We start from the raw sequence: 15,340 nt of genomic DNA on the forward strand, positions 1-15,340 counted from the left end.
GTGGTCTGCTTTCAGAAGATGGTCAGAAAGCATAGCTTATGAGTTTCAGAAGCTGCTTAGCACTGAGAAGCGTCTGAGAGTTCATGATGCTTCTGAGAGAGCTCATGAGCAAAAGAAGAGATTGCTACACATGGTGTGTGAACCGATGAGAAGAGCTATGGCTGAAAGAACTGATGTTATCTCTGAACGTACCTCAGAAGATGCTAAGATGATTCCAGCAGAGGTTGCAGAAGACAGTTCTGACGGAATAGTCATTCTGGAAGATGCAGATGTTGATGAAGTTGAGAAGCAAGTGCCAATTCCAGTTGATGCTGAAATTCCATCAGAGGCAGAAGTTCCTACTCCTGCTCAAGCTCCAGAACCTTCTCCCCATCCAGAAGTTGCTACTCTTGCTGCCAGGATTGACAGAATTCAAGATGATCAGCAGAGGCTGTTTTAGATGGTTGAGCAACAAGGACTTGTTCAGAGTGAACAAAGTAGGCAGATTCAGGAATCCTCCAGGCGAATGGAAGCTATGATGAAGTATCTGATCGAGAATCTTCCCTCTTCATCAAAGCCTTGAACCCCTCTCATCTATCTTGCATGCATTTTTGTTTTTGCGTGAATTTATTTCATGTTTGACTGTGTTTATTTCTGCTTCTCTTATTTAATGCACCGTCCATTTCCTTTAAGTAACTCACATGTTTTTATGATTTGATGAGTTTTATGCATGTTTTTCTGTTACTTTTCTTCCTTATAATCTGATGCTTTCCGTCTTCTCCATCATAACGCAATTCACTTCAACTCAGTCAATTCCTTTCTCTTCTAAATCCATAAATGACTTCTGTTGAATTAATCTCTGAAGTCAAGGCTCTGGTATTTGACCAGGTCTTTTCATGGAGTGTTAATCTCTCTACTTCTCAAATCTCTCAAGCTCTTGAGAGGATTGACAGTCTTTTAGATTGCTGGTTGACTTCCCATCAGACTCACTGTCTTTAGAATCTTCAGGAAGTTCTGAAAGACCTCCTTCGTCTGGCCTCTCGCCGGAAGGACCTTGAAGTTCAGTTCGAAGGCATTTGTATGCTTCTTGAACATGAAGAAGATCAAAAAGAAGCAGGTCAGGATGCTGCTTCCAACCCTGGTCTCCGTGAAAGCGAAGTTCTGAAGGAAGAACTGGCTACTCAGTTAGCCTCTGTTGATCAGGACATTCGTCCTTTACACCTTCAGCTTCTATCTATGAAGAATTCTCGTGCTTTCTTATATATCTAGAAATTGTTCTTCTAGTTATGTTTTCTATCCTCTGTACTCATCTTCGTTAATTAATAATAACAAGCGTCTTATCTGCATTAATTCTTGATTGTTATTGTTATTAGTTGTGTTTTTTACTCTTTTTGCTTATGACAAAAAGGGGGAGTACATAAAATGGTTTTGATAAACTTTTAATTATCTTTTATTATATAAAACCAGTTGAGGAGAATAAGTATCAGTACTTATAGCACATAGATATTGCAATGCGTCCTAATCAAGGAATACATTCCTACTTGAACAATACTCTATGTTTCAATATGATCTACGCGAGTTCTGAACCATCAATTTCCGATGAGTATACATCCCTCTACGCGTATCTTCTGATCACATCACTAAGACTCCGAATCTAGACTCTTCATCATCTCATCAAGTCTCAGATTCAGGGGGAATCAGGGGAGTCCCCAGCTCAGAATCAGGTGCTATCCTAGATTCAGAAGGAGCAATATAAACTGTTACACAAGGATAAGTTTAAACTTTGATCTCTTCTCTCTTGCGTATTCAGTTTATTGACTTAGAATTGTTCATCAAAATACTTCTTTTGTCATCATCAAAAAGGGGGAGATTGTAAGATCAAGATTTGATCAGTGGTTGCATCTCTATGTTTTGATGATTACAATTAAGTTTTGTGATGATGAACAATTATGGTACTCTAACGTTTGTCTCTTTTAGCTGTGACAAACAGGTTCTGATTCTGACCCAAGCTTATTCTATCAGAAGATAAAGACCCAAGGGTAACCATAAGAGATTTCTAAAGCTTACCATGTTCGTTCAGAATAGTGGCGTTTACTTCAGAAGTTCTGAAGTTAGAAGCTCTCACAAGGTTCTGAAGAACCGGAGTCAGAAGTTCTGAAGACCAGTTGTTCCAGAAGGAACGGTTCTGAAGAAGAAAGACTCAAGTTCTGAAGACCGGCAAGAAGTTGGCTCTGAAGACCCAAGCTATTCTAGCTCTGACGTCAGAAGTTCTGAGGAACTTGTCCAGAAGCAGAAGCTGCAAGGTCAGAGGATCCAAGCTTCCGTCTGACACTGATCAGAAGCTTCACCAACGTCCATCTGAAGCAATCCAGATCAGAAGTCAGCTGGTGAAAGGACAAGTCGCTGTCATAGTACACACTGTACAGTCATAGCCTGCCCGCCACCTACCTCGTTCAGTCTAGCAGTCTGATATCACAAGATTGCCGCTCCAACGGACAAAACCCTAGCAACGGCTATATCAAATGTCTTGGAGTATATAAGGGCTGAAGATAGAAGAAAGAAGTCAATAAACTTTGCTGAAACCATTCAACTTATTCGAACCAATCTCTTAGCATTATTTCTTCACTGTTCTTAAACATCTGAGTTTACTATTAGCTTTTCAGAAGCATTTCTTGTAAACCCAAAACCTTTTACAAACACTTTGTAAAGTTCCTTAAGAGACCAAGGTTGGTCGGATCTTGAGAGGACTGAATCAAGTTTGATTCAGTGTTTAGCTAGTCTTAAGAGGATCGGTAGATCAGCTTCTTAAGAGGATACTAGTGTGAAAATCAGTGAATTGTTAGTCACTCAGCAGGTAGCCAAGTGCAGTTGTAACATTCATTGATTTAGTGAATTGCCTTCATCAGAAGAAGGAAGAAATCACATTCACAGGTGGACTGGATTAGCTTGAGCTTTTATCTCAAGTGAACCAGGATAAAATCTTGCGTGCTCCTCTTTACATTCTTTAGCACCTAGTTCTTATCTTTAAGTTTGCCAAAACTTGAAAAAGGGAATCGTTTATCCAAAAACTCTATTCAAACCCCCCCTTTCTAGTGTTTTTCGCACCTTCACACCAGTGGACCAAATAAGAAAATGTCCACCCTAGTGGGCACCTTAAAAAAAACAGATATGGTGAAGCTTGCAGGTGAATTTGGATTTAGAATTAGTTTGTTGGGATTATAGGGGGAATTCTTTGATGAAGATGTTAACGATTGAGGATGGTGGATTATGGATTTTTCATCTCAAGGGTTGGCTGCCTTGCAAGGAAGGAGATTAGAGGGTAAAAGACAAAGAGAAGGAATGACTAAAATATCCTTGGCTCAAAGTCAAATATGCCCCTGGATCACCGGTGGAACAATTAAGAAAATGTTCACCCTAATGGGCAACGTTAGTAGTCATGCTTTTGACGCTGCATGATTCTAGAATGAACTCTACTTTTCTTCCACAAGACTTTCATATAAGGGAGATTAATGGCAAGACATACCCTTCTCTGTTTCGAACACTTTTGGACATTGAAGATTTTCTTGTGGAGCTAATTGAATTCAACAGCACCTCCCAATCAAAACCGATAGAATTTGGTGAACAGTGAAATATATGTTGCCAATGGGGTCAGAAAAATTACAAACAGAAGACTAAGATGACTCAATAATGGACACTCCAGGATTTTATATATCAAGACCAAAGATTTAAAAAAATAATAATAAGAATCTAAGTTATATATAGCTAATCCTATTTAATAATAAAAGATCGATAGTTCATTTTCTTTTTTCTTTCTTGAAGGCCATGGGAATGATTCTCTCATAATACAATTTCACATTACCTTGTCATATGAAATTTGTATCCACTTTTCCTCTTCATGAACATTCACCAATTTTTAATAACAACCCAACTATTTCATATCTATATATGAAGAGAGAAACTTGGATACAGGAAATTCACATGTCACAAGTTAAGTGAAATGTTTATTAATGAGAGGTGGAAGTGCCATTTTTTGTTTGAGTGGAAATGTAGGCTCTTAGAGAAGGAGACTGAGTGAGAACATCAGGGGCAATAGTTGTGTTCTGTGCTCCACTCTTCTGCTGCATTCTTCTCCTAGCCATGTAGCCTCTCACCCAAGGGGTGACATCCTCATTGATCTTGATCATGATGAAAAAGATGATGCGGTAAATCACAATCATGCTCAAGATCACGCTGAGATTGACCCACTTCGATCGGCTGACATCAATCTGGAACACGTTCTCGAGGATGTATTCACCTGGAATCTTTGGAAGATCCGGTTTCTGATTGTCAAATACCAAGCCTCTCAGATCATTCTGGTATTGCCCCTGAAATATTTTTGTGTTTCTATCATCAAACTAGGCTTTAATAGCAGCATATGCATTTCAACAATTGAGTTGCTCCATTTCTCTTACCTGTAATGCCCAGAAGTGGAAACTGATGTATGACATTGGGTAGCGCCACACCGGCTTCGGGATATCATGTGGGAGCCTAAAGTAGCCAGAGACCAACATGAATATGCCCTGAAATTTGAAAACAGATCATAGAAATTGTTAATGTTTTTACTTTGCTCCATGTTTTATAAATACATTTGTGTAGAATATGAATGAAGAAACACTTGTGGAGTGATTTATGCAAACAAGCATATTGGTTCCACATTGATTAACGATATGACCAAAATAGTCTTACATAGGATAAACAATCCTCACCCCTAAGTTAGCGTTTGGAGTAGAGTTATGTCTAACCCAACTTCTCAACAAAGTAGAAAACGAAGCCACTTTGATTGCTTATGCAATACAATGCATGCAATTAGTACTTTCATTTAGTAAATTTACTGTTGTGCAAAGAAAACAAGAAACTTTGCCTACGTTGTATCATAGTTGGTTTTAAGCCCGAGTAAAGGAGGAAAGTTGTGCTAGACCTTGAGCAACCAAGGTAAAAATAAAATAGATAGTATCTTTAATATGGATAAAGTGATCCATATAGCCGACTTCAATTAGTCGGATAAGGTTTTCGTAGTTGTAGTTGTAACATAGAAAACAAGAAGTTCATAAATTGAGCAAAAAGGTTGAATTGTAGAAGGCGGTTTAAAAGAACTTAATTAATGCATATGTGCTCAGATTATGGTTAGATGCATACTTGAATCCCTGCTCCAATTATGATACCCATGAGGAAGTTCGGGACAATACTAGCGATTGCCATCATCAAGCTTTCAACCACTGTGACACTGGCATAGAGGCACAGCACAAAGAACACATAATGCGAGAAGCCAGGATGCAGGCGAACCATGAAGTAGCAAATCGTTCCTGAGAGGAAGGTGATCAATACCAGGAATGGCGTTGCAGATACCGTGTTGCTGACGACAAATGCAGTGACACCATAGTGGCCATTCAGCCTCTCCCTTTGGAAAACCTGTGATTGAAACAGATAATCAGGTCATGGCATTGTATAAGGTGATTGAAGGTTGCATTAGGCACAAAAATTGTTTTACCTTCATGTCTTCAACAAATGAAGGGAATCCACCAATTGACATGAATGTGACAAAACCAAAGACAAATGATGCACATGAACCTCTAGCCTGGAATAAAAATACAGATGAACTCCAGTAAGAAACTCAACTTTCTTGGAAAACTGATCAGAATTGGTCTCAAATGATAAATAGAAGTACCAGAATTGAGTTGTAGCCTGTTCCAACATTCAAATAGATGGTTCCAATGCAGATAGTGACTACAATGTAGATTACAAGCCTAAGCCAATAGTATCCAAAGTCCCTTGACATGTTGATGAATGAGCGCTTTGTTAAGGTGTAAGACTGCATCAAGAAACTAGCTTCACTTCCTCCAGCTTCAAGCACTGTTCCTTTCTGCAGAATATGTGAAAAATGTGTCATCAACAAATGAACCATAAGAAGATACTCAATTGCATCATTGCTAAATTTGGTTATTTATTATCAAAAAGTAATCAAACAAAAGAACTTAGAACCTTTGATATAATCAATTGCATCATTGCCAAGTTTGGTTATTTTGCATCAAAAAGTGAACATTTAAAAGCACTTACAAATTGGGAAATCTCATCCACTTTTTGTCTTGCAGCATAAGATTGCTGGGAAGTGCGGTAGAAGTCAATAAGAGTTCTGATAGCTTCAGCAGTGGTAATCTTGTCCAGGGGATCTTCACTTCCCTCAAACTGAAAGAACAATTTTTCAAGGTAAACAATTCAGAAAGAGCTTTCTAACCATAACTAAAGACAAATAGTACAATTTTTAGATAGGAAAATGGCAAGTAATTAATGACTAAGACTATGTTTGGATACTTGCTGATATTAGTGCCAACAGACATTAGCACTCACTTCAAGATAAAAAGTGAACAAAACTCTTCTTATGAATTTAGATGAGTCTGTCCACGTTGTAATCAACTGGTATCCAAACACACACTAAATAGTACCGGCAAATTCAAAAGAAAAGTTGAGAGATTCATAAAGCAGAAAAGTTGAATACCCTGAGTTTCATGGAGCCTTTAAGAGTGGCTTTGACTTTGTCAAAGTCAGAATTGATGCACCTAAGGAAATGATCAGAAGGGTTCCTCAGAGCAGGGCATGGAAAACCAGCTTGTGCAAAGAACTGCAGAAATATTAACATCACTTGTAATAAAAAGAAGCTCCATTTCTTCACAATCATAATACATATAGGTGGATAGAAAATGGAAAATAAGCTTATTTATTACCTCATATGCTTCTGAAGCTTGGCCAAAATAAACAGTTTTGCCTCCAGAAAGCAAGTACAATTGGTCAAATAGTTCAAACACTTCACTGCTAGGCTGATGAATTGAGGCTATCACAGTTCGTCCATCCCTTGCCAAAGCACGCAATGTCTGAGTCACAAAGAAAGCTGAAGCACTGCCACAAAAAACACAATTTCAGAACATTAGAATTTAGAACAAGAAATTAATGTTTAGCAAATTAACAACAAAAAGACTAATTAGAGATGCACTAAATTGATATATTTTTTAAACTGAGATAATTATTCTATATAGGTTTTTTTATAATCATTGAAGTTGCCTTTTATAAATACAGCTAAAAGACAAGCATAAATTAGTGATAACTTCCTACAATGAAAACAGACAAAACACTATGAAGAACAAAGAATTGTATAAACTATACCTGCTTGAATAATGTGACATAGTTAAAACATGTAGGTTTCCTAATTTGATGTGTCCACGTTTCTCTAATCATAGAAAAGGATTTTACAACCTAGCTACTGATTGAACTGCTTCTTCAAATTAAGACTCTGGTCACGGTAGAACATGTTTCTTTATTACATTTTTTATTATATTTAAAAAATTCAGTTAATAAAAATTTTATTTTGTTAAATATATAACAATTACACTGTTAAGATATCATTAAAGTCTAAGAAAAATTTAAATTCATGAAATGAAGTTACAACTAAACATTCAATTCTAAGAGTACATAATTACGTAGTAATTTATTTGTCTCCTTAGCAAAAACCCATTAAATAATTGGAAAACTTTTGCAGTTGTCTATGAAGAGAAAATAAAATTTACATGATCATCTCTTTTTGACACATAATTAAAGTGTTTAATTTTTATGTATGACTGATGTGAATATTTTTTACATTGTCGACCAATTTGATTTTTAAAATTATAGTTTTTTACATTTTCAAAATTATATTTTGAAAATTATATTTTTTTACATTTTAAAATTTGATTGGTGAACAATATGCATATACTTTTCTCATATAGTAAATGTTCATCCTAAAGTGCACGAATATCTGGCAACTTAATTCAAATGTTGGTGGGAGATCACTTCAATCTTGTGGCAAACACAAGTAATAAATGCAGAAATAGTGATGTCTAACAACCTGTCAAGTCCACTTGTTGGCTCATCAAGGAAAAGCAACCTTGGCCTCATCAAGATTTCCAAGGCAATGCTAACCCTTCTCTTTTCTCCTCCACTGATCCCACGCAAGTGCCAGTTCCCAATCACTGTGTCAGCACAATCCTGAAGACCCATTTGCACTATGGTGCTCTCAACCAGAGCTCGTTTATCTGACCATGGCATCTTATCAGGCAAACGCAGACGAGCAGAATAAGCAATGGTTTCTCGGACCGTGAGAGTGCCAATCAAGTTGTCATCTTGTGTCACATAAGCCTAAGTTTGAAGCACATAAATCATAATAAGTAAACCAACCCTTTTGTGAAAATAGCATGTAAACAACATTTATAGACAAAAATAACCTAAGCTTCATGTAACTATATAGTTTTTAATTAATTATTACTAGCAAACATCATAAGAAAAATTAATTAAAGCTTACATGTGTTTTCAAATTATTGGAAATTATTGATTTTAGTCACGAGTAAATTTTTTATTTAACTTCAGTCCATATATTTACAAAATAGTCAGGTTTGAGTTCCCAAGAGGTACTAAATCAAAAATCGATGACTGAAAATCTAATTTTAAAAACTGAAAATTTAGTAAAAACGTAGTCCTCTAAAATTTATTTTTCCTTAAGTATTGGTGCTATTAAGAACACAAACATAGCTATTTTGAATATTTAAGGTCTAAAGTCATACAGAAATTTTATTAGGGACTGAAACAAAAAAAGTCCAGTAATGCAGAAACAAAAACATATTTAAGACCTTAATTAATAAAAAATTAAGTTTATTAAATAAAAATATAATATTTTATGCAATACAGCTGGATCAATCATGTTTGCTGTACACTAAAATAGTATAGACATGTAGAGTGAGACATGAAGAGAATAAAGATAAATGATATATTAATACATGATAAGAAAAGAGAGATAAAAAAAAAGTGACGTTTGTAAGTCCGGACACGGTTTTGCAATCTACCAAGCTTACTTAAAAAAATTAACTTTTTTATAAAATACTTTCTGGTTTTGAATAGCAATCAAGCTTACTCTCAAAAGTTAATAACCAAACAAAATCTAGAAAAAACTTTTGGTTGTTAGGTAAGTAACCAACCAGAGATACACTCAAAAGTTCAAAACCAAACCAAACAAAATCTAAAGGAAATATATATTGTAAAAGTAAGTGTATCTAACTCTGTTCTCTGACTAAAAAATTATTACTTATTAGATACACTGGTAAGTAAGCAATCATCTATAAGCAAAGGAGAAACAGTGGAATACTCACTGCAGTGCCAAAAGAGAGCTTGGCTTTACGACCATTGAGGAGAATAGTCCCTGAGAGGAACGCATTTGCTGCTAGACGACTAGACAGAGCATCAAGCAGAGTAGATTTCCCTGAACCAGAAGGACCCATGAGAGCAGTGAAGTTACCAGGTTCAGCATAACCAGTTAAACCCTCCAGAACATTCTGTGTCTCTCCATTGCTGAGTGTGACCATCACAGTCAGATCCTTCCATGTGAGCCTTGCTGAGACATCTCCAATGAACTCTGTGTGTGTCTTGTCCCTCCAGAGGGTCTCACTCAGAGGACTCAGCCCTGGTAAAACTGTCCCATTCCCTGTTGGCTTGCTTGCTTCTATCTCCATAGCTACTTGAGCTGCAGCTTCAGAGTTTGTCATCACTTTTTAGGCTATATGATCCAAAAAGGTTGATTTTTTTTTTGTGGGTTCTGATCGATCTCTTGTTAGAAAAAGATCAAACAGAGAAAAGGGTCACCAAAAGTGCAAAAAGGATCAGAAACTTGATTATGAAAAGTGAGACTTTAAGCTTGACCCTAATGAGAAGAACACATATAGAATGAGTATTTAAAAGGGGAAAAGGAAGAGAATGAGGAAGTTATGGAAAGGGAGGTTAGGGGGAGTTACTAAAAGGAGCAGTAGAGGAGGAAAGAAAAGTGTGAGTAGTGAAATTGGGAATGTATGATAGAAAAGTTTGATTGGAATTTTGACTGAAGAAAGATGATGATTGAAGAGGGGCTTAGTTGAGGGGGTTTAAGAGACAAGTCCCATGCAAAAAGGGTGTGTGTTACTGAGAGAGATTAATAAACTATAGAAGAATCTTAGTTTGATTGGAGAAAAGAGGCCATATATTCTGAAAACTGATGCAAGGGATGACCACAGAAACAACGCATTACATTCCTATATGACTACTACTAGTTTTACTAGTCATTGTTTGGGGGAGCTCAATTCTCGAAGGAAATTTAGAGAACAAGATGATGAGGTTTCATGTAATCAAGTAGTAGTAGTAGTAGCCAATATTAATGGGTGCGGATAGTTGTTGGTGGGTGAACATTTAATGCTAAACCGACCCTCATTTAAGCATTCTAGTGTGCGGGTGACCCCATTATGTGTGTATCTACCCATCCATTCACATTTCTTATCTTCCTTTGTGACAGCACACAAATGTGGTGTGAGTGTGTGAACATGAAGGCTAATTAATTCTTGGGATGCTATGTGGATTGTGGAGTCAGAACCAAACCTTTCTTTATGGGTAAGCAAAACTAGCAACAGTTGAGAGATGAGGTTTGATTGTTGTGAGTATAGAGGCTCTATCCACGTGAGCTTGTTGGTGGACCAATTAATAGTGAGTAGTTTGATGAATCAACGAGTTGGAATCATGTTGAATTATATTGGTTGCTACAATATGAGTTGGGAGAGGAGGATTGGACCAATTCATTTTATTTTATTTTTAAAGTCTAGGTTTGCAAGGAGTTGGGACTTGGGAGAGGAGAATTGATTAAGCTATGAATAATGGATGAGGGGAAACATTGCATTAATCTGTATATACTTCTAGAAGTAATACTACTTAACAACTAGCTATAAATAGTTGGTGGTATGGGGCATATGATTAGGTCTTATTAAAGATGATAATCATGCACTCTTACTCTCTTAGGAGGAAATTGATCAAAACTTGAATGATTTTGAAACATTGAGAGAAAAATAATAAAAATAAAAAATAAAAACTGAAACTGACTCAAACCTTGGAAATAATAACTATATATATATATGTACCGTAAGGCCTATGAGAAACAGGGATTTTTAATTATTATTTTTTTTAGAAAAAAAAAGTTTTCTAGGAGTACTTCTACCATTCAAGTGTTATATGTACCGGTGATGAGAGTATTTACTTGCTATAGCGGAAAATGTGATTTGAGGATTAAAATTTGTGTTTTAAATATTAAGTCTCCTTCTAATCTAAAATTGTAATAAAAGTCTCATCTCTTTTTTTATCCTCAAATTTCATACCTCATTGACCATCTAACCTTCAAGCTCCACTCTCCCATCTTCACCCGGTTTTCCAGTGACCACTTTTTCTACCATCATAAACCAATGGAATTACCTCCAACTCCAACCATCTTTATTCAACCTTCAAAACAGCCAACACCGCTTAAGTCATGACGCATCGCTATTTCGAGCTTCCGCCTGTGAAGCTTCGTCGCTCTGATCTATCACTCCACCATACCAGCAATCAACTCCACCATACACATTCAAACATGACCCTTTTTCCCCTTGTCGTCCAAACCCAACAACAACGTATGAGTCGTCGACTCAACCCTTCATAACCATTGACCCAACCTAGTTGTGCTACATGTAAGCCACACTGTTCCAAGCACGACGACAACCAAGCACCATTACGCCGCTCCTCTGATCATGGTGGACTTCGTTCATTTCCTTCAAGTCCTTTCTGGCTACCTCATTGCATCTTGTGTGTGATGCTGCTTTACGAAGAAAAAAAAGGCAAACTCCCTCTTGCAGCCTCCATTTAGATTTAGTTTTAGTTGGGCCTTCATTTTCTCAAGTTCGCACAACCCATAATATTCAACCACTTTTTGTTGTTAATGATGTGGTGATGGTTATATATTGGCTCCAGGTGTCTATGCAGAGGTGATGGAGCGGAGCTTGGACATTCGACGAGTAGATACGGGTGGTGTTGGCCTCGAACAAACCGAGGTGATGCGAGAGGCGGCCGGGGTGATGATGATGAAATGAGCTGGGTAAAATAGGGGTTGTCTAAATGACCCATGGTAATATTTGGGTTAATAACCCATGATTTAGGTGGATCAATCACATTTAAGATAATTAATTAAATTTTTTATATTTTATTAATCAATTTATTTAGGGTTAAATATGTTTTTGTCCCTAACTTATACACATAAATATAAAATGGTACTTGAAAAAAATATAAAGATTTTAGTTCTTGGAAATTTTATTTTTATCTAAAATGGTTCCATGTGGATTTTTTTCTTCTAGTTCGGTCCCTCAAAAATTTATTCCATCAAATTAAGTCTTTCTCCCCTCATAATTATTTATTTCAAAACCTAAAATTTCATATCTTCATCTCTAAAACCCCTCATCTTCTTCATCTTCAAAACCCAGAAACTCCATTCATCTTCCTCCTTCTTCTCCCACCAAAAAATCATCATCACCACCCAAACCCCCACCCAGAACCATCACAACCGAAATATTACCAAGTGGCCTTTGAAGCATTACTCCTTTCGAAAAGGAATTCATCACACCCTACTCTGCATTGCACATTACTTACCTTGAAATTTTTAGCTAGTACTTCCATCCTAGGCACAAATAGATTCAAAAAGCTACAACTCTAGGTCTATACATTTGATAATTAATTCATAGAGAAGGAAATGATTTCAATACCAAATCAATCGAAGCAGAGAACCACTCTGCTCACAAGTCAATTACTAATTTACAGGATCAAAAGCCAAAATTAATTCATAGAGAAGGTTAAACATTCAAGCAAATAAGTCATTTTTAGTCGTTAATACTGCTCTTTATACAAAAAAATATCTCTTACCTACTGATCAATTAAGCTCTAGCTAGATTAATTAACAGAGGAAACAACATAAACTTAGAAGAAGAAGAAGAAGAAGATGGTTTTGATGGGAGAAGGAGGAGGAAGATGAATGGAATTTCAGGGTTTTGAAGATGAAGAAGATGGAGGGGTTTTAGAGATGAAGATATGAATTTTTAGATTTTGAAATAAATAATTATGAGGGGAGAAGGACTTAATTTGATGGAATAAATTCTTGAGGGACCGAACTAGAAGTAAAAAAATCCACATGGACCCATTTTAGATTAAAAATAAAATTTTCAAGGACTAAAATCTTTATATTTTTTTCAGGTACCATTTTATATTTATGTGTATAAGTTAGGGACCAAAAACATATTTAATCCTAAATAAATTGATTAATAAAATATAAAAAATTTAATTAATTATTTTGAATATGATTGGTCCACCTAGATCATGGGTTATTTAACCCAAATATTATCATAGGTCATTTAGACAACCCGGCAAAATATGTAATAAAATAACTCATATATCAAGCTAAGTAACCGGTCATTAATCTAGATTGTTTATTAACAGACTAATATTTGCAACGACTACGAATGAGTCATGCACCATGCATCACTCTAGCGGTAATTCACCTTAATCTACGCCTTATTAGAAGTGTTAGTGGATTGGATCGAAAGTAATTTAATTTGAAGATAAAGTCATTGGGACACTCTCTTCTAATTTCTTATTTTATCATCTAACTCAATTCAATAAGAATTTGAAGTTTGATTCAATCCAATCCAATATAAAGAAATCTAAATTTCATAGTTTTTCATTTTTTAATTTAATTTTTTTCAATATATAAAAATAAAATAAAATAATTTAAACTATTAGATATATCATCCATGAGTAAAAATATAAACACTATTATTTTTTACGGAACACTATTATTTTCGATGAGTAAAATATTGTTTATGGTTGGAGTTTGGGGTGAGAATAGGTTAGGTCGAAGTAGACTTTGCTTAAATAATTTTCTTTGAGTATTTGCTAGCTCCAATGCTACAACAATTATTCGTATTGGAGCTAGCTGATGCTCAAAAAAGATCATGTTTTCAAGAATATTAGGAAATAAATGCACGAACTAGACCATGATCTTTGAGCGGGAACAAGATGTTAGAACATGGACAAGTGGTTAAATGTCTCACAGCCCAATAGGCCTTTAAATATAAAAGTATTATTATGAAATAGACATTTAAATAGATTGCAAGGCTAGATAAGACTTTCAAGCAGGTAAAACCAAACCCGAAAAAAAAGTCTATAGCAGATAACAGGTCAGATTAATTCAGGCCTTAAGATTTTTGAATAGGTCATCTAATTTAATTAAAGTCTACCTCAGCCTAGCATATTCCTTCCGTAACTCCCACCATCAAAAATATCGGTCAAAGAAAAATAAACAACTAAATAAAATATGGACGTGATTACGGATGGTAATGAGTTCAAGATCTGTTGGGTACCCACAAAAAATACTCACAATGGGTAGGATAAAATCCCGCTAGACGGGTACGAGGTTGAACATGGGTGAATACCCGCAAAAAGTAGTGGGTATGGGTGCTATAGTACCCAACACGCCTCACACCCGCACACACATATTATACTTACACATATAATTGGTGGTATCAATATCAATATCAATATCAATCAATATCAATATATATTAGAAAAGAAGAACTCCTAGCAGACTGATTTAGTGACGTGTCATTCTCACGTTAATTCTCAGTGACGTGTCATTCCCACGTTAATTCTCATAAAAAAAATCCCACGTGTCATTCTCAGGTTAATTCTCATAAAAAAAATACATTTAAAATTTGAGATTTGATTAGGATTTAAGTTGTTTATTTCTTGATTTTATCTTAATTTATTTTTGATTTATTTTTGGAGTATTAATTAATTTTTATGGTATATTTATTCAATTTTCGGATTTTTAATTAATTCAGGATTTTATGAGTTTTTATTGTGATTTACTAGATTTTGATAGTTTTTATCTATATTTATTTAGTACCTTTTAAAATTTTAGATTTGATTAGGATTTAGGTTGTTTATTTCATGATTTTATCTTAATTTATCTTATTATTTATTTTTAGAATATTAATTAATTTATTTTGATTTAAAACCAAATCATTCAAAAAATTTATTACATGCGATATATTTTTTATATCTTCAAGTTTTGGCCCTGACCTAAAATTCTAAACATCTCATGGCATCTCCATGTCGAAGGATGATACTTTCATTGGCTCACCATGCCGAGTTCACTCAGTTCTACCCACAAGCAGGGTAAGTAGTCATGGTCGTAACCCCCAAGTTTGTTTACTCAATAAAGTTTTGTTCTTTTTACCAAAAAAATTGTGCGTTTTTTCGTTTGTTGTGTTTTGTGTAGGTGGGTTGGAGCATGATCAATGGAGATCTTGGAGAGCGTGAAGGTGTGTATTACTAAGGCTTGGACAAGGCTAATGATTTCAATTCTTTTCAATCAATATCCATTGAGATCCAAATTCCATACGGTCTCATATTCATGTTGAGCACCTCCCTAGCT

The 15,340-nt window shown here is 35.5% G+C and overlaps 1 protein-coding gene across 1 annotated transcript; it reads right to left on the minus strand.

The window, feature by feature from the left end:
* Positions 1-3,585: 3,585 nt before the first annotated feature.
* LOC130738526 (ABC transporter G family member 11) lies at positions 3,586-10,181 on the minus strand. The gene is made up of 10 exons (XM_057590520.1): positions 9,186-10,181; positions 7,892-8,181; positions 6,738-6,909; positions 6,512-6,634; positions 6,073-6,201; positions 5,684-5,878; positions 5,507-5,593; positions 5,155-5,427; positions 4,431-4,538; positions 3,586-4,343 (listed from the first exon to the last, which is right to left on the minus strand). Exons 1-10 carry the CDS (start codon positions 9,576-9,578, stop codon positions 3,984-3,986), a joined length of 2,130 nt encoding a protein of 709 aa, XP_057446503.1. The 5' UTR covers positions 9,579-10,181; the 3' UTR covers positions 3,586-3,983.
* Positions 10,182-15,340: the final 5,159 nt, after the last annotated feature.

The sequence above is a fragment of the Lotus japonicus genome, chromosome 2 (assembly GCF_012489685.1).
Source record: "Lotus japonicus ecotype B-129 chromosome 2, LjGifu_v1.2".
Lineage (NCBI taxonomy): Eukaryota > Viridiplantae > Streptophyta > Magnoliopsida > Fabales > Fabaceae > Lotus > Lotus japonicus.

Excerpts from the sequence above, each read along its gene's own strand:
- LOC130738526 (XM_057590520.1), bottom strand. The coding sequence starts at position 9,578 with ATGACAAACTCTGAAGCTGCAGCTCAAGTAGCTATGGAGATAGAAGCA. Across the intron at positions 6,635-6,737 it reads AAGCTTCAGAAGCATATGAG|TTCTTTGCACAAGCTGGTTT; the intron begins GTAATAAATAAG and ends ATATTTCTGCAG. Across the intron at positions 5,879-6,072 it reads TGGATGAGATTTCCCAATTT|AAAGGAACAGTGCTTGAAGC; the intron begins GTAAGTGCTTTT and ends CATATTCTGCAG.